The sequence below is a fragment of the Macaca fascicularis genome, chromosome 15 (assembly GCF_037993035.2).
Source record: "Macaca fascicularis isolate 582-1 chromosome 15, T2T-MFA8v1.1".
NCBI classification, from domain to species: Eukaryota; Metazoa; Chordata; class Mammalia; order Primates; family Cercopithecidae; genus Macaca; species Macaca fascicularis.
This window is the reverse complement of record NC_088389.1, coordinates 47,873,128-47,891,693: the sequence shown is the minus strand read 5'-3', so window position 1 is coordinate 47,891,693 and position 18,566 is coordinate 47,873,128. Positions and strand designations below refer to the sequence as shown.

Here is an 18,566-nt window from a genome sequence, read left to right as displayed (position 1 = left end):
GCTCTCAACTAGGTGGCCAACAGACTGCACAGCACCTTCAGTGGGATGTGCACCACAGAAGCACCCAACTCAGAAGGGCCAGAGACTGACTCCCTCACCACCACCCCTTTCTCCCTCCCATCCTCACCTCACTCATGACATCACATCATACCCCAACCACCCAGGGCTTCCACCAGAAACCTGAGGTTCACTCCTGGGTCCTCCTCTCACAAGCCCTTAAGACTGTTCCATCTCTATCACCTCCCCACTGTCCTCCTAGTCACAGCCATCATTATCTCTGATCTAGATAATTGCAAAAGCCTAACTAGGGCTGGGCATGGTGGCTCATGCCTGTAATCTCAGCACTTTGGGAGGATGAGGTGGGTAGATCACCTGAGGTCAGGAGTTCGAGACCAGCTTGGTCAACATGGTGAAACCTCATCTCTACTAAAAATACAAAAATTAACTGGGCATGGTGGTGGGTGCCTGTAATCCTAGCTACTCGGGAGGCTGAGGCAGGAGAATGGCTTGACCCTGGGAGGCGGAGGTTGCAGTGAGCTGAGATTGCGCCATTGCATTCCAACCTGGGTGACAAGAGCGAAACTCCATCTCAAAAAACAACCTAAAAGCCTAACTGGTTTTCCAGTTTTTAGTTTCCATTTTCTATACAGGTGCCAAAATAACTCCTGTTATCAAAGCTTGTTACCCTGACTTACCCTACAATGGTTTCTCATCCCTTCTAGAACAAATAACACCTGGGCTGACCTGGCCCTGCCACTCTATCGAGCTTTATTTCATGCTCCTCTGATTATTCTACAAGGTACCAAGCTCTTTCTTGACTGTCCTTGACTCCTTTGTGTCTGTCATTCTCTCTGCTGGAAAGCTGATTCCCTGGCTCTCAGCAGGTTGAAGTCCTTTTCATCCATCAGCTCTCAGCTTACAGTCACCTCACAGAACCCAGGTCCAACCACCTGATGCAAAGCAGGTTCTCCTATTATTCTCAATTACTGCACCCAGTTCTTGGTTTTGCCTTGTAGAATATACTAGTCTATTATTCACTAGTTTGTCTCAGCTTCTAGAATGTTCGCTGTATGAGGACGAGGGTGTCTTAGTCACATCTTTATTCCAAGCCTAGCATGATGCCTGGCACGTAATAGGCATTCCATTCATATTTTGAGAGATCATCTGAGTTTGGCATCCTAATTTCACATGAGGAAAGAAACTCAACTAAGGGCCCATCATTTTCCTACTTATTCAGATTGTTGCACTGCAGGCAATGTAGTAGTTAAAAGCACATATTCTGGTACCAGACTTCTTTGGTTCAAATCCCAACTCCTCCACTGACTAGTTGTGATGCAGGGGAAATTACCACTCTGTTTCCTCACTGGTAAACGGGGATTACAGTATCTATATCTAATAGGATTGTTGCAAAGATTACATGAATAGAAAGATGATGCCTGACTTATGATAATTCTGCTCTTCATTATTACGTAAATTCAAAAATAGTTTCTTCAACCCCCCAACCCCTTACTGTGCTTAGAACACAAGAAACAATGTTCTTTGAATGATATAACTAATAATTTCCCACAACTTTTACTACTCAGGACAGAACCTATGTCTGGCCTATACAACTAGACTTTCTCAGATACTTCGAGGAGAATCAAGATCCTTGTGACAAAACAAACAAACAAACAAAACAATTGCTTCATGGGTGGACATCTATTTTGGTCATGCTGATCTTTTGACGAGCGTAGAGGATTTACCTGCTAGAACAGAGAACACTATTTTCTCTGTCAAAAGTTAACAAATAACAACATACTACTTTATTACCTGCATTACCCCTAACAAGAGATTTTTGTAGCAATACATTAAGGTAGCAATAATAGTTTTTTAAATCTTAAAATAATCAGTGGCCTACAAGGTTACTAAGAAGTGATTGAGAATATAGGAAAATACATTAAATGATCATTTCGCATTTATTTTGAAAGCTATTCAGACACCAGTTTTAAAAAGTGTTAGAATTAATGTTTTATTGTCACGCAGATGGCAACTGGGTTTATGTCTTCATATTTTATATTTTTGTAAATTAAAAAAATTACAAGTTTTAAATAGCCAATGACTGGTTATGTTTTCAGAAAACATGATTAGACTAATTCATTAATGGTGGCTTCAAGCTTTTCCTTATTGGCTCCAGAAAATTCACCCACCTGTTAAAAGAATATTGAACTGACATTAGATGTAGTATTGTAGCACTGTTTTATACATAAAATATCAGCATAGAATGAAGGAAAAATAGGGGTGGAGGGAAGAAGAGGTATAATCTTATTTAAAATAAACTTCCTTGAATAACATACAGTTCATTTAAGTTATAAACAAAGAAAAAATATCAAAGAAAAGTCAAAAGGCTTAAGTACAAATTTTCTCTTACACAATACCTAACAACAACAAATGAACTGCCCAAGTCTAAGAAATGTGCTTTAAGATATAAATAGGAAACACCAATTAGAGGGATTTAGTGACTAGTTCTAGGAAAGATCAATTTTCAATTAGATGTCACATTATGTACTTAAGCCAATGAAGAATGACACATTTAAAAATTCTTGTGCAGCACACCAACATGGCACAAGTATACATATGTAACAAACCTGCATGTTATGCACATGTACCCTAGAACTTAAAGTATAATAATAATAAAATAAATAAAAATTCTTAAAAGCAGAACTTGGCGATATGCCTCAATCTTTGAAGGGAACATCACTCCAGTGGTTTATTCACTTATACTGGGTTTCCTATTGCCCAGTTAGAGTTTTAAAGGTCAGATATACGTACCTTTTGTCCCTTCTTAAAAAACTGGAATGTTGGCATGCATTTGACTTCACACTCTGAAGCAACATCCTGGTAGGGAAAGTAGCAGGGGAGAGGATTAAATACAAGACACTCAGTACTGAGCTTTGACAGAAGTAATCCAAAACCAGAATCTTTTCCCTGTCATGTACCCCACATTTCAGCATGAGGACATTTTTCAGCATATGAAAATTAATATAATGAATATAATTGCAGTACAAAAGCCAAACCGGTTATATTCTCAATGAAAGTTTTATTAATATTTACTTCCTTTGATGGGCACATCAACAGGCAGAATGTTCAGAAGGTTACTAGCCTCAGATACTCCAGCAATCCAATATGTTGTTTAATCCAATCAAATTCTCAACTATTTTCAGTATCATACAAAGAAGCAACAAAAAATTCTGCTACAATTGGACTCAGTATTATAATCTTAACTATTCCTTACAACTAGTACCTCTTGTTTCTTGCTCATAATTTTTCCAGTTTTATTATGAAGGCCGAGTACACAGAATGATTATATAAGGTCTAAAGTCTAAAAAAATGAAAAGCAATTGTTCAAGAACAAAATCATAGTAACCTCAAGGAAAACCCACACTGGGTTTACTGATTATTATTATTTTTGAGACAGGGTCTGGCTCTGTCACCCAGGCTGGATGGAATGCAGGGGCACAATCTCAACTCACTACAAACTTCACTTCCCAGACTCAAGCCATCCTCCCTCCTCAGCTTCCCCAGTAGTCGGGACTACAGGCACATGCCACCAACCTGGTTAATCTGTGTGTGTGTGTGTGTGTGTGTGTGTGTGTGTGTATATTTTTTTTTTTTTTGTAGAGACAAGATCTCTCCATGTTGCCCAGGCTGGTCTCAAACTCATGAACTCAAGTGATCTGCCTTCCTTAGGCTCCCAAAGTGCTGGGATTACAGGTGTGAGCCACCACGCCCAGCCTCCTGCCTATTTTCAATTAAAAATTGATATGTGAGGCCAAGGCCAGTGGACTACCTGAGGTCAGGAGTTCGAGACTAGCCTGGCTAACATGGAGAAACCCCATCTCTACTAAAAATACAAAAATTAGCCAAGCGTGGTGGTGCACGTCTGTCATCCCAGCTACTTAGGAGGCTGAGACAGGACAACTGCTTGAACCTGGGAGGTGGAGGTTGCAGTGAGCTGAGATCACGCCACTGTACTCCAGCCTGGGCGAAAGAACGAGACTCTATCTCGGGAGGAAAAATAAAAAGACTTTGTGGATTCTCAAACCTTGCTGCAGTATCAGAATCACCTGAGGGGTACTACAAGTTTCCCCATCAACCTCCATCTTAAACCATTACAGTTAAGATTGAGCTTCAGGTGACTCTGACACTCTAACCTTTGAAAGCCATCTTACTTAGAAAATCCACAAATTCCTAACATTGCAAATTGGGCTAGTTGATTCATATTTTCTCCTCTCCTAGAAGTGGCTCTTGCTACAGCTAAAGATTTTTCTGCAGCTCAAAGGTAACTGAAGTAACAGACATTCCTCAACTATGGAATGCTAAATGAGAATTCTTGTAATACCCCACGCTCAACACATTGTTCATGCTGTAAGAGGGCAAGGTTTGGAGGACAATACCATGAAACTGGTTTGGTTTGGAACCCAATGGGGATTGAAAATGTCAGCCAGACACTTAAAAGGGGACTGGGAAAGAAATACAGAACTACTCAGCAACTAAGCAGCAAAAGCTATACAGGACAGCAAGCGAGCAGGCAGGACTGTTGAGAACCAAATCATGGAAACCAACAGAGAACTCTCAAGGGGAAGAAAGGCCAGCTACAAACACTATGACGACCTCTAGGATGGTGGTTGGCACTACTGTTAAGGAGTTCTTTCTAGGTAATCTTTACTTTTTCTTTTAACCCTGGACACCTGCTGAGAATGCAAGTACAGGTTCCAGTAAGAGGCACAAGGACAGTAAAGGCTGGAATAAAAATGGTGAGTGTTTATTGAATGCATACTATTGAAAACTCACTCAAAGTAAGGGTCAGAGGGAGGTCACCATTTATAAAATAAGTATCACAACCCTGTTGGCTGTCAGAGAAATAAGGTTGGTCTCTCATTTTCAAAAGGGTTACTGCTGATACTTTTCTGAGTCTATGGAGGCAAAGTTAAAGTTCCCCAGTTTGTCAGAGGGTCACTTCAAGGTTTTAAAAGACACTTTCAGGCCAGGCACGGTGGCTCATGCCTGTAATCCCAGCTCTTTGGGAGGCCAAAATGGGTGGATCACTTGAGGTAAGGAGTTCGAGAACAGCCTGGCCAGCAAAGTGAAACCCCGTCTCTACTAAAAACATGAAATTTAGCCCGGTGTGGTGGCAGACGCCTGTAGTCCCAGCTACTCGGGAGGCTGAGGCAGGAGAATTGCTTGAACCTGGGAGGTGGAGGTTGCAGTGAGCAGAGATGGCACCACTGCACTCCAGCTTGGGCGACAGAGTGAGACTCTGTCTCAAAAAAGAAAAAAGATACTTTCAGGGTGATGAGAGTGCCCCAAGCAGACATGAAGGAGGAGCTGTGTCATACGGAAGTCCCTGAGAGCTTTGCACACCTATAGTAATGCACCATTTAACATTTGGTCAATGACCAAATGTAATGTACCAATTAACATTAGGTTGATGACAGACTGCATATATGTGGTGGTCCCATAAGATTATAATTAAGTTGAAAAATTCCTCTCACCTAGTGATGGGTTAATGTCATAGCCCATTGCATTAGCTGGTGCAAGCAAATCTGTGCTGCAATTACATAAAAAGTATACCACTACAGACTGCTTTATCTATGGAGGAGACATTCTTTTGTTCCTTTACTTTCTTTTTTTTTTTTCTTTTTTGAGATGGAGTTTCGCTCTTGTTGCCCAGGCTGGAGTGCAATGGCGTGATCTCGGCTCTCCACAATCTCCGTCCCCTGGGTTCAAGTGATTCTCCTGCCTCAGCCACTCAAGTAGCTGGGATTACAGTCATGCACCACCACGCCCGGCTAATTTTGTATTTTTTTTTAGTAGAGACAGGGTTCCTCCAATGTCTGTCAGGCTAGTCCGGAACTCCCGACCTCAGGTGATCCGCCCACCTCGGCCTCCCCAAGTGCTAGGATTACAGGCGTGAGCCACCGCGCCTGGCCATTGTTCCTTTACTTTCTTAACAACCTTGCCTTCACTTAAAAAAGCATATCACTACAATTATGTACAGTATATACTACTTGATACTAAACAGCTAGGTTACTGGTTTTTGTATTTACTATACTTTCATCATTAATTTAGAGTGTATTCCTACTTATTTTTTTAAGAAGAAAGTTACTATGAAACAGCCTCAGCCAAGTCCTTCAGGAAGCATTCCAGGAGAAGGCACTGTTATAGGAGATGAAAGGTCCATGCATATTACTGTCCCTGAAGACCTTTCCGTGAGACAAGCTGTGGGGATGGGAGACAGTGATACTGATGATCCTGACCGTGTCGGTCTAGGCTAATGTATGTGTTTGAATCTTAGTTTTTAACAAAAAGTTTAAAGTCTTTTTTTAAAAAGCTTATAGACTAAGGATATAAAGAAAATATTTTTGTAGAGCTGTACAATGCATTCGTGTTTTAAGCTAAGTGTTACTAGAAGAGTTAGAGTTAAAAAATAAAAAACTTATAAAGTAAAAAAGTTATAATAAATGTACTGCTGCAAAAAGAAATTTTAAAAATAAAATCTGTAAGCATACAGTGTTTATAATGTCTACGGGTTCTAGGCCTTCACATTCACTCACCACCCACTCACTGACTCACCCAGAGCACCTCTCAGTCCTGCAAGTCCCGTTTATGGCAAGTACCTTATACAGGCATACCATTTTTTAATGTTTTATATATTTTCACCATATCTTTTCTAGGTTTAGATACACAAATACTTACTGTTGTGTTATAACTGCCTACAGTATTCAGTACAGTAACATGCCTTACATGTTTGTGGCCTAGGAGCAACAGGCTTTACCACATAGCCTAGGTGTACAGGAGGCTATGCCACCTAGGTTGTGTAAGTACACTCTATGTGTGCACAACCAAATTGCCTAACATTTCTCAGAAGGTATCCTCATCATCAAGTGACGCATGACTGTACTTCCCAAAGGCAGTAAGAACACCTGTCCTCAGTACAGTATGGTGCATTGCTCTGCCTCAAGAGGCTGACTTCACCTTCTGTGCTGCAGTCCCATTACCTGTTCAATGAGGGTGCTAATAAAAAATATTCTTATAGTTATTGTGAGGATTAAATGACATAGTGCATGCAAAGGGCTTATCATGGCATCTAGCACCTATTTACTTTCACATAAAAATCAAGGCTGGGCGTGGTGGCTCATGCCTGTAATCCCAGAACTTTGGGAGGCCAAGGTGGGTGGATCACCTGAAGTCAGGAGTTTGAGACCAGCCTGACCAACATGGTGAAACCGTCTCTACTAAAAATACAAAATTAGCCAGGCATGGTGGTGCATGCCTGTAATCCCAGCTACCCAGGAGGCTGAGGCAGAGAATTGCTTGGACCCGAGAGGCGGAAGTTGCAGTGAGCCGAGATCACGCCACTGCACTCCAGTCCAGGTGACAGAGCGAGAGTTATTATAACTGTTATTCTCAAATGTTAGTCTCAAAAAAAAAAAAAAAAAAGAAAGTCAAGTTGTTATCTGATAGGATCAGTGGCAGTTAGAATTTCTCTACTCCAGGTGCAATTTTCCCCTAGCTAAATTGACCTTAATAGAAGAAATAAGACTAAGTTTGATTAAAACAAGGAACAAGGATTTTTTTTTCCCCCCACAAAAGTGCAATTACGCTCTTTAAAAAAAAAAAAAAAACTCTGGGACACATCTAGAACAGTAACTTAACAACCATACCACATTCATCATTCATTCTACACCTATACTAAATGCAAGGCAGGTGTGCTAGGTGAAGGGGAAACCAAGGTGAATTAAGACAGGGTCCCACCCTGATCCTAGGAATCTACTGAGACTAATGGTAAAGGACAGACATAAAGATCATTATAATAATTGCCAAGATTCACTGAGTACTTAGGGCACACAAGGGGTAAGTGGAGAAGGGGTGAAGCTCATGACAAGGAGTTAGTCAGGTAGGAAAGAAAAGGACAGACCAGAGGGAGGAGACAGCACAAGCCAAGGCAGGGGTTGCCCAAGGCACAGAGTCAAAATTTGGCTGAGAATATGCAATCTGGGGTTGCTGCGCCCTCCCATGTTTAGAGAGCACTGCCATATGCCTGTTTTAAGTGACCCTTCAGCCTTTATTGGACATTCCATGTTTGCTCAATGAATAAGCAACCTTGGGTGATTGATGTGACAGGTCTTAAGGCTCAAGGAAGAGGAGTGACTGGCCTAAAAGCAGAAGCCAGTGAGCCAGGACTGGAAGTCAGGTCCAGCGCCTCTGTTGCCACACTGCACCCCTCCCCCATCGCCTTTCCTTCTCCACTGGGGCTAAGTGAAAATGCTCACTTATCTGCAAAGGGCCCCGAAGTGATACCTCTTCAACAGGCTCTCCTAGGTCAGTGGTCATGTGCTAAGCACCGGATCTATACCCACCATAAGACAGAGCATCCTCTAATGGGTAGTGCTTAAGGTCAAGAGCTGAGAAGCCAGACCACTTCATTTTAAATCCTAGCTCAGCCACATACTCACTGAAACTTCATGAACAACCTGTGTTTCAGTTTTCTCATCTATAAAATGGGGATGATAACAGCACTCAGGATTAAATGAACTGATACTTAAAAACTACCCAGAATAGTGCCTGGCATATACCTAGCGCAAAACAAGTATTCATTAAATAAAACCAAACCTGGAATTTCTTCCAAATTATTCTCTCAGGTACCTTGGTGTTTATCTGTTAAAACATTTGTGGTTTCTAATTGACTAAAATCAACCAAGACTAGAATAGGCTTGCAAATGCAGGGTCTCACGCTACTGCAAGTTCACGAAGAGCCCTACAAGCGGTCTCATAATTTGGTGACTCCATCAAGCCTATGGATGTAATGATCATAGCTAAATTCAATCTCTATTTATTGAGCATCTCAGAGTGTAAAGTAGAACGTAGGGTTTTAGAAAGGTGGGTGGCCGATAAGATTCAGAAGTCTCACTGATTTATTTTTGTTTACTTTAGGATGTGATATACAGCTCCTGATAGCTAGGATTAAGCTCCTAACTTACCTGCTCTTCTGAGATAGAACTTTTTAGATAGGATTACAGTTCTAGAATTATTTGACATATTTATGGAAAAAAGCACTGTGCAATTCAGAGGAAAAGGCCAACGTGAAAAGCTCAGTAGTATCTCGTATTTCCAGCTACGTACCTGACAGTCATCCACATCTACTTCAAGGAATACCACGTTGGAATACTTTTCAGAGAGGGACTGGAAAATTTTAAATGAAAAATCCAAAAAGATTTAGAACTAGGTAATGGCAATCAATGTACTCAAGCTTCTTAAATGGAAACTTAATAAAAGTAGAGACTAAAGATCCAAATATTTAGATCTTTGGAGACATAGATCTAAGAGACATAAATTTTCTCTAAATCAAATTTTTCCTAGTATAAAACAGTTTGTCATATCAAACTCTGAGGCTGGGATTTCAAATAAGGCCCATGTTTCAATGTGGGAAAAAAAGAACTATTTAAGACAAAATTAACTTCTAAAATTTATTTTCAATGGGCTACATGTATCAAACCTAAATTCTTTGTTATACTACTGCTTCTAGACCAATGATCCAGCCAAAGAAACCCCCCACCAAAACCAAAATCCTTTAACTGTCTTTCTTTTCTACCTTTGTGACCACCAACCCATAAACACAAATCTCTTACAAAGCAGACATTGTTTAATACTCACATGAAAGAAAGGCTTGATCATTTTGCAAGGCCCACACCACGTGGCTGAGAAGTCAACTACTACAAGTTTATCACCTGCGGTGTTCAAGGCTTCCTGAAAAGCAGCCTAACAGCAAAAAAAGCTTATATTAAATAAATAAATATTAAACCTTCAAAAGAAAGACTCGACACAATCACACAAAGTACATTTTGGAGGACCTCCTTTCAGGACCTACTTTTTAGCCAAAAAAAAAAAAAAAAAAAAAAAAAAACCCAAACAAGCCAAATAAAACTCCATTTGAAGAAATGCTATATATTGTTGATAGTGTTACTTGATAAGATGAAACAAGATATAATGTGTAGAGCATACTGATATTCATGTCTTCATGACTATTTTATAAAATATTGTGAACTGGCTAATTTCTCTTTCCACCAAACAAAAGGAAAATAAAAATAGATATTTGTACTAAAAATGTTTCCATGTCAAGGCTAGGTATACGGTAGACATTCACTAAACACTTATGGATTATGAAGGGGTCACCTGAAGTCACAAAGACATAGGATTTTGCAATTGAAACATCACAAGTTACTTAAAAAAAAAAGTTGGCTGGGCATGGTGGCTTATGCCTGTAATCTTAGCACTTTGGGAGGCTGAGGTGGGCGGATCACTAGGTCAGAAGTTCGAGACCAGCCTGGCCAATATGGTGAAACCCTGTCTCTACTAAAAATACAAAAAAAACTAGCTGGGTGTGGTGGCTCATGCCTGTAGTCCCAGCCACTCAGGAGGCTGAGGCAGGAGAATAGCTTGAACCCAGAAGGTGGAGGTTGCAGTGAGTCAAGATTGTGCCACTGCACTCCATCCTGGGCAATAGAGGGAGACTCCATCTCAAAAAAAAAAAAAAAAAGCTATGACTTTTGATTACACTCATTTGTCTATGGTAGACCATACGAAAATCTAAAATTTTTTGAAAAGTCAAGGAAACTAACCTTCCCCAAACCTCAACACTCAGACATCACTGTTGACATAAGCATAATGGGGTTTCCAGAGTTGAGATTACACGTTTACCAACTTTTGATTTTTGCCCTTTATTTTAAAACTACACCCTCATCATTCATTAAATGAAAATTTTAGTTCCTTATGAAGGAAATTTTTCTTGGATATTGTTTTTCATAAGGAATGCTTGTTAAATAAAATTCTTAGTAGAAATGATGAAGAAATCTCTTACCAGTAACTTCCCTGAATTAGTTACTATCTAGATACTGTAACCCTGGGAACCGAATATTCTAGTTACCAAGGACTCATTTTTGTTTTGTTTTGTTTTTGAGACAGAATTTCACTTGTTGCCCAGGCTAGAGTGCAAAGGCCTGATCTCAGCTCACTGCAACCTCTGCCCCGGGGGTTCAAGTGATTCTCGTGCCTCAGCCTCCCGAGTAGCTTGGGATTACAAGCCTTTGCCACCAGGCCCAGCTTATTTTTGTATTTTTAGTAGAGATGGGGTTTTGCCATGTTGACCAGGCTGGTCTTGAACTCCTGACCTGAAGTGATCCACCCGCCTTGGCCTCCCCAAAACAAAGGACTCATTTTAACCACAATTAGTCTGTTAGTGCTGACCAAACCCGAAAACCAAACCAGAGCAATTAAGATAAATCAAAACATAAACATCTATTATCTGAAGTCTAGGTTTTCTTCAAGGAAACAACACTGGTCAAATAGGTTTAATAAAAAATGAACATTTCCCGCCTCTCGCCACCACAAGAGGTCCTGTAAAGAAAGAAATCAAATAAAACACCATAAGATAAAAAACCAAATAAACAAGAAAACACTAATGTGACCTCAGGTAGTAATAGTTACTTCTCTAGATTTCTAATTTCTACCTCATGTTTTTGGGAAATTCACAATTGGTGTTCCTGAGAAAGGTAGGACAACACTTCCATAAATTTTTCAGTTATGCAAATCCCTCACCCCCACCCCTAGAGATGGAGACATGGGGAGGGCTGCAGCAGGGTACATTAGAAGTGTAGCAATTGTTTTTCCAAATCATCACTGATTGTTCCAGATCAATTTCATTCAAAGCCTTCCCTAATGTGATTTTCAAGAAAGTTAAACCAAGCATCCTTTACTGCAAGATCCAGGTGAGATAGGAAAAAAGGTCAAGAAATGCCAACGTCTGGAATAGACATTTTTGTTTTTTTAACATGATTGACCCTCATTGAAAACTTCAGATTACTTTCAAGAGGGAAGGTATTTCAAACATACTCAAGGCTTTTCCAAAACAGTTCTGAATCAAATTTAAACACAAGTACCTAAAATTCTGAAAAGAGGCATGCAACAATAACTTTTAGCCTAAATGAACATGAGTTACACCCCAGGTATGTGCAGGCTTCACGTACAAGCTCTCTTCTGATACTTCCAAACGGGTATCAGCTTGAAAATTATTCAAGAGTATATTACTAAGAAGAAATCACAGAAACTAACAGTTTCTAGCTCACAGAAACTAACAGTTACTATTAATAAATGTCTCCATCACTGACACCAATAATCTGGGGGAAGCAAAACAATGTAGTTGGGGTAAATAGGAGCAGAGTCTAAGATCTCTTTGCTTAAACATACCTACTCTGAAGGTAGTAAGTGTGAGTGGTTTCTGAAGTATTTAGCCAAGTGCCTTGTGGATGGGAGTTGAATAAATGGTAGGTGTCATTCTTCTTCTCTTTTTTTTTAAAGTTTATTTCTTCCTCATCACATTTACAATCAATTATTCCATTCCTCTCTGAAATAGATCCCAGTCGGCCCTAACGTACTAACAGACTACCTCAGAAACAGAATTGTTCTCAATGACCAATGATGCCAATTTAGCCCATTAGGATGAAAACGTAAGATATATTCAACATTTACAAATAACAGGCTGGGCGCGGTGGCTAACACCTGTAATCCTAGCACTTCGGGAAGCCGAGGTTGGTGGATCACCTTAAGTCAGGAGTTCGAGACAAACCTGACCAATATCGTGAAACCCCGTCTCTCCTAAAAATACAAAATTACCGGGCGTGGCGGCGCATGCCTGTAATCCCAGCTACTCAAGAGGCTGAGGCAAGAGAATCGCTTGAACTCGGGAGGTGGAGGTTGCAGTGGGCCAAGATCAAGCCACTGCACTCCAGCCAGGGCAACAAAAGCAAAACTCCGTCTCAAAAAACAAACTAACAAATAACAATCAAATTAGTGTAACTTTCGATCAATGACTTTGGATTGTTACTTTGAGGATTGATTATCAGGGCCTGTGGGCCCCAGGCTGTAGTGCTTTTTTTAAAGTTCCTGTCACCCTTGTACACCTTTGTCACTGGTAGAAGAGGAAGGTGCCACCATGCTCTGACAACTGGGAGGACTCAACTGTGCTCCAGAAATCCTAATCAACTTTCTGTTTGTAGTAGCTGGATACTGTGACAACTAACATAGACCACTCAAAGGTCTTCTGGCTCCGTGGCGGGGGGTTCTCAGCAGTTCGGTTATACTGAGGTTGCCAGACCCTGGAGAACAGAATCCCAGCCCCACTCCCTTCCCCAGGAATGGACTAAAATTTGTCACACAATAGGTGCTTGGAAAAAAGTATATGAAAGACAATTCACTACTAAGGATCTTTTCAACACATGAGGGCTGCTAAAATGAGAATCCCACTAAGAAAATACTGATTAAGAGGAAGATAAAAGACTACAGTGGCAATCAACATACGAGGAAAAAAATACTGAGTCAATAACAATCAAAGGCACAAAAGGATCGGGGACACATTGCAGACACACTTCTGTTTCCGAAGCCCGCCCGGCACCAAACAGGTCAGGGCACTCAAGGCGGGCGAGGATCCGCCCTCCCCTGCTTCCCGCGGGTGGGGAGGGGTAATCGCAGGGTAGGCGCTGGCGAGGGGTCTTCTACCGTTCGGCCAGTATCAATTTCCTCCACTCACTTTTCTGACGCTGCATTTAACAATTTCTGGAATGGCTACATTAGACACTGCGTGTTAGGCTCTGGGTTTCCCAGTCTAGAAGGTTTTAGGCTTGCAATAACTTTCAAACATGGGAAGTCTGTTTTGCCTTGGGCATTTTTAAAAGGACAAACATCGATCGGGATACCGATAGGTCGGCGAGCAGGCAGCAAGGCGCGGCTGCACCCAGGAGGAACCCTGGCTCCAGCAAAACCCACCGACTGAGGGTGAATCACGGACGGGCAGGGCAGCCGGGGCCCCCGGGCCCAACCTTGGGGACTGAGTCATTCCAAAGCCACTGCTGCCGGAAACACGCCCTGAGCCACAGGAGTCCCGTGGGCGCGGCCCGGACCTCACTTCCTCGCGGTCACCTGGGGCCCTCTGGCCTCCTGGCCAGACCTGCACGTGCCAAGGGGTCTCCAGCCGCAATCCGCCTCCTTAGTGCGGATACAGCACGCGTCACCTTTGGGGCCGGGAATGGGTGGAAGCAGCTGGGGGTCTCCGGCCTAGACCAGCTCCCAAGGGAGATCACTACCCCCGCTGCGGGTGGATCACTTCGCATACGGAAAGGCAGCGGCGGCCAGCGACCCGTGCCTTCTGCAAGGGGCCCTCTCTATCCTTGCCTAGGGCCTGAATCTGGATACAGAAGGGGGCCAAGGGCGGACCCCTTCTATTCCCTCGCCTTCCTCCAGTCGGGGCTGCCCGGACGGGATGGTGCAGGAAGGGCAGCGTGGGGGCTCCTCACGCTGCCCGCGCTCTCACATCTCCCGGGCGCTCCCCGCGTGCGTGCAACCCCCCGGGGCACAGGGTGCGGGCAACGCTGGATACCGCCACTCCGCCCTCCAGGGGACCCTCGTCCCTCTCTTCCCTTCCACCAGGGCAGGCTCCACCGCCTTGGGCGCGCCCAGGCCGCCGCTTCCCTCAGTCCCAGGCCGAGACGCCGCGTCCCTTTCCCCCGGCGATGCAGAGGGGCGGCCTCCGCATCTCCCGCCACCGCCTTCCCCAGCTACAGAGGCCGCCCGCGGCGCCGGCGCCCCGGCCTTCCCCGGGAGCGCGTACCTTGCTCTCGATCTGCTTCACCATCTTTGCTGCTGGGGTCTGAGGAGCGGCTGTAAGGACCGATGGAAACGGATCCAAAGCACCAAACCGAGCTTGAGTCGCCGCTTGCTCCCCTTTATAAACGGGCACGCCCGGCGTGCGTGTGGCGGGGGCGCGCGCGCCCGCCCGGACCTCCGCGCCCGCCGCTGCGCCCCGGCCACGCCCCGCCCCTGGAGCCTGCGAGCCGGGATCGGGGCGGGGCTGGCGCAAGCGTGGGGCGGAGCTCCAGGGCTTCGGCTCCTGCGCCTCCAAGCCTAGCTCGCGCCCCAGCTGGAAGTGGGGATCAGCACTGCGCGTGACGGTGGGAGGCAGGGAGACGGACAGTCACCCCCAGAGACACAAGGTCTTTCCCAGGTCACCTGGGGATGCGTCCGCCGCGCCTGAATCGAACGCGCCCACGCTCGAGATGGGGACAGTCCTGGGACCGCCCAGGCAGGGCTGGATTCCTCGAAAAGTCCCGCCACGCCCTGGCCACCCCCAGCCCCGTGAACCTCACAAAGTGCTGAGTAACGGTGACCAGGAAGTTTCTCGGTGTGTACGTCCTTGCCTCCTCTCCAGAATTTACCGTGACCGTTCTTTTCTCTAACCTCCTTCTGTTCTTTCATTTTCACTGCTGAACCCGCTGCTCCAGCTTGACACAGCGGTTTAGTGAGGTAGAAACGACCGGGGGACTGGTTGGGCTCTTGACCATCAGACAGCTGCCTGTGAGATGGAAGTGCCGCCGGATTGAGCTCTGCAGCTTAGTTACGCAGTTGTGACCCTAGAAAGGTCCTGACCTCCTAGAGTCTCAGTGTTCCCTTCTGTAGAACGCGAATCATGATGGTCTCAATCTCACGGTGGTGTTATTTTGAGGGTTAATAGTGCTTGCAAAGTGATCAGGATCGTGCTTGGCACATAGTAAACACTCCATAGATAGTTCTTATTCGGTGTCTTGCGGGGACTGATTGGGCCTGGCCATCTTATACAGCATTTACAGTGGGACAGCACGCAAATTTGTGTGAGTTTTTTCAAAGGAGGCGGACTCCTGGAACAGAAGTCGGAGTTTGCATTGATCCAGGAATGCCTGTTGCAGGTTATGTCTGGCAGGGATGGGGATTGTGGAAGGTGGGTATGTTAGCTGACCTTGTGGCGCCAGGAAGGCCTGTCAGCGGCTCAAAGTGGAGGTTGAAAAGCTGCTCACAGGAACGAGAGCCGGAAGGCTGGGAGGGAGAGTCCCAGGTCTGTATTTTCAGAGCTGAGCTGTTCCCAATGAAGCTGCAACTAGGTGTGATTGCCTAGGGGTGGTGAAATTGCTGCCTGCCTGCCCCCTAGAACCCCTGGCTTCCTTCTTTTGCTCTTTCAGACAGAAGAAGGGAGGAAACCAGAGGTTTTGAACCTATTGTGCAAAGTTTCTAGGGGGCTGAGGAGCACGGAGCATGAATATGGATATAGGCAAGGGACACATTCTAAAGACAGCCCTAGAGGGAGGGAAGACAGACTGCCCTGAATGCAGCAACGTTCCCAAAGAGAGGGAGGTTATTGGGGCAGAGAGGAAGGAGCTGTATGGAGCACCCATAGCAGAATCTATAACCTGCTTTTCTGCTGCTGGTTTTCAGTTCAGCTGCATCCTAGCTTCCTGGCCTTTATCTGTTTGTTGGTGAATTTGCATAGGTGATGACAACAAATCATTGAGTTACAGGAAGGGGCAATGCAGGCCATCCTCAATGTTCAGTGACTCAGTGAAGGAAGTACTCCCTCTCCCTAACCTCCACAGAACCAACGCAGAGTAGATGTGGAGGATGGTACAGTTATAAGGAACTGGGAGGCCAGAGTATGTGTTAAGAGTCTGGACTCTGCAATTTGACTCCCTTGTCCTCATCCCTTCATGACTGGGTAACTCTAGGCAAGTCTAAATAGCCTTTTTGTGTGTCAGTTTCCTTATCTGAGAAGTGGGCATAATAATAGCTTGTGCTATTATAAGGGTTGAGTGAACTAAAATGTATGTAAAATGCTTAGAACTGTGCCTGGTGTGTAGTGAATGCTACATGAACTATGATTATAGGCTATTAAATGAATGATGAGATCCATCTGGAATGATGGCAGAGCTAGGGTGGAAAGAGAGACAATAACAGGTGTCAGTCTTAAACGAATTAAGTAATGAAGACAGTAGTAATGAACAGTGGGCTCTGTAACATGAGCCTCAAAGGAAAAGGGCTTTTTTTTCCCTGCAAGGAAGAGAGAGAAGTGGGCTGGATCTGGTCCCAAGGAGCAGGTTCCCTGCAGTTGTGGCAAGGAGGTGATGTTCTTTGAGAAGAGTGAGGTACAGGGGAATTATTTGGGACTGCCCAGAGAGGAAGGGTTCATTTGTGCAGAGAAATGTAGAGGCTCTGTGTATTAGTTAGAATTTTCAGTTGCAAGGAGAAATTCTAGCTTAAACTGACGTAAAGCAAAAAGAGAATTAGTAACTCATTACCAAGAACCCCAGGGGCCTAACAGTGTCACAGGGCACCATCTCTCTAGTTTCATTCTCAAGTAGGCACTCTATGTAAGAGTGAAGTAGGCAGCTCCAGACTTAGGTTCCTAGTAGTTTAGTATCTCTGCAGGAAGAGTGTTCCTCTTTCTTGTTCTTGTAAATGTCTGAGAGGCTGACCTTCACTTTCATGGTGGGGAAAGGGATTAGCCTTGATTGAAACTTTGGACTAAGAGTAGGGAAAATCCAGGTGGTTACCAGAAAAATAAGAGACTGCTGCCGGACCAGCAAAAATGATGTTTTCATGTCACCCAAAAGGGCAGAAACATGTAACAAGGGTGATGGACTGACTTCAGGCCTGGGTCAGCTGAGTCCAGCCTCCACATGGGACTGGAGAACTAGGTCAGCTGTCTTTGTTTGGGTCTCAACTCAAATTTGAAGAAAATGCAGTTGTAGGATTTCTGAAACAAGTTTTTCTCACATCCCAGGTGTCTCTGAGTGGTCTTAACCACCTAATTCATCATAGCCAGAGGTGCTCAATGATACTGCACATTCCTGGACCACACCCAGACAGACATACAGAATCAGGTTTTTAAGGTAGGGCCTTGTAATCTGCATATTTATTTATTTATTTATTTTCTTTTTCTTTTTTTTATGTTCTAGGGTACATGTGCACAACGTGCAGGTTTGTTACATGTGTATACATGTGCCATGCTGGTGTGCTGCACCCATTAATACTCGTCATTTACATTAGGTATATCTCCTAATGCTATCCCTCCCACCTCCCCCCACCCCACAACAGGCCCTGGTGTGTGATGTTCCCCTTCCTGTGTCCAAGTGATCTCATTGTTCAATTCCCACCTATGAGTGAGAACATGCGGTGTTTGGTTTTCTGTTCTTGGGATAGTTTGCTGAAAATGATGGTTTCCAACTGCATCCATGTCCCTACAAAGGACACGAACTCATCCTTTTTTATGGCTGCATAGTATTCCATGGTGTATATGTGCCACATTTTCTTAATCCAGTCTGTCATTGATGGACATATGGGTTGGTTCCAAGTCTTTGCTATTGTGAATAGTGCCGCAATAAACATACGTGTGCATGTGTCTTTATAGCAGCATGGTAATCTGCATTTTTAAAAGCATCTCAGGTGATTGGGTATACTAAGATTTGATGAGCTTTGCCATGGGATCTTCAGAGGGAGGCCAGCATTAGTTAAGCTTCAAGACTGTGTCTAGCAAGAGAGTTGAGATGGGGACTCAAAATTTTGAGAATGTGTTAAGTGACATAAAATCAGGAGCTGTAAGTACTACAGTAAAAAAAAAAAAAAAGTGGTAGAAGGAAAAGGAACAAATTAACCTGGGTGGGACAATCATTAAA

At 43.9% G+C, this 18,566-nt stretch overlaps 1 protein-coding gene and 1 long non-coding RNA gene across 5 annotated transcripts in view; one reads left to right on the top strand and one right to left on the bottom strand.

Moving 5' to 3' along the window:
- Nucleotides 1-1,982: 1,982 nt before the first annotated feature.
- Nucleotides 1,983-14,787, bottom strand: TXN (thioredoxin). Of its 2 annotated transcripts, XM_005581100.4 has the most exons (5): nt 14,699-14,787; nt 9,694-9,798; nt 9,163-9,222; nt 2,809-2,874; nt 1,983-2,186 (listed from the first exon to the last, which is right to left on the bottom strand). In XM_005581100.4, exons 1-5 carry the CDS (start codon nt 14,720-14,722, stop codon nt 2,124-2,126), a joined length of 318 nt encoding a protein of 105 aa, XP_005581157.1. In that variant the 5' UTR covers nt 14,723-14,787; the 3' UTR covers nt 1,983-2,123. The 2 variants fall into 2 exon arrangements, with proteins under 2 accessions (XP_005581157.1, XP_065386308.1); XM_065530236.2 differs by lacking the exon at nt 9,163-9,222.
- A 194-nt stretch (nt 14,788-14,981) lies between these two features.
- The window catches only part of LOC135967393 (uncharacterized), a 53,032-nt gene continuing 49,447 nt past the window's right edge, over nt 14,982-18,566 (top strand). For 2 of the 3 annotated variants that reach the window (XR_010581474.2, XR_012424476.1), the window contains exon 1: nt 14,982-17,783. This is a non-coding gene — a long non-coding RNA (uncharacterized lncRNA). The remainder of the gene's footprint in view (nt 17,784-18,566) is intronic. The other variant, XR_010581475.2, reaches the window with a different exon arrangement.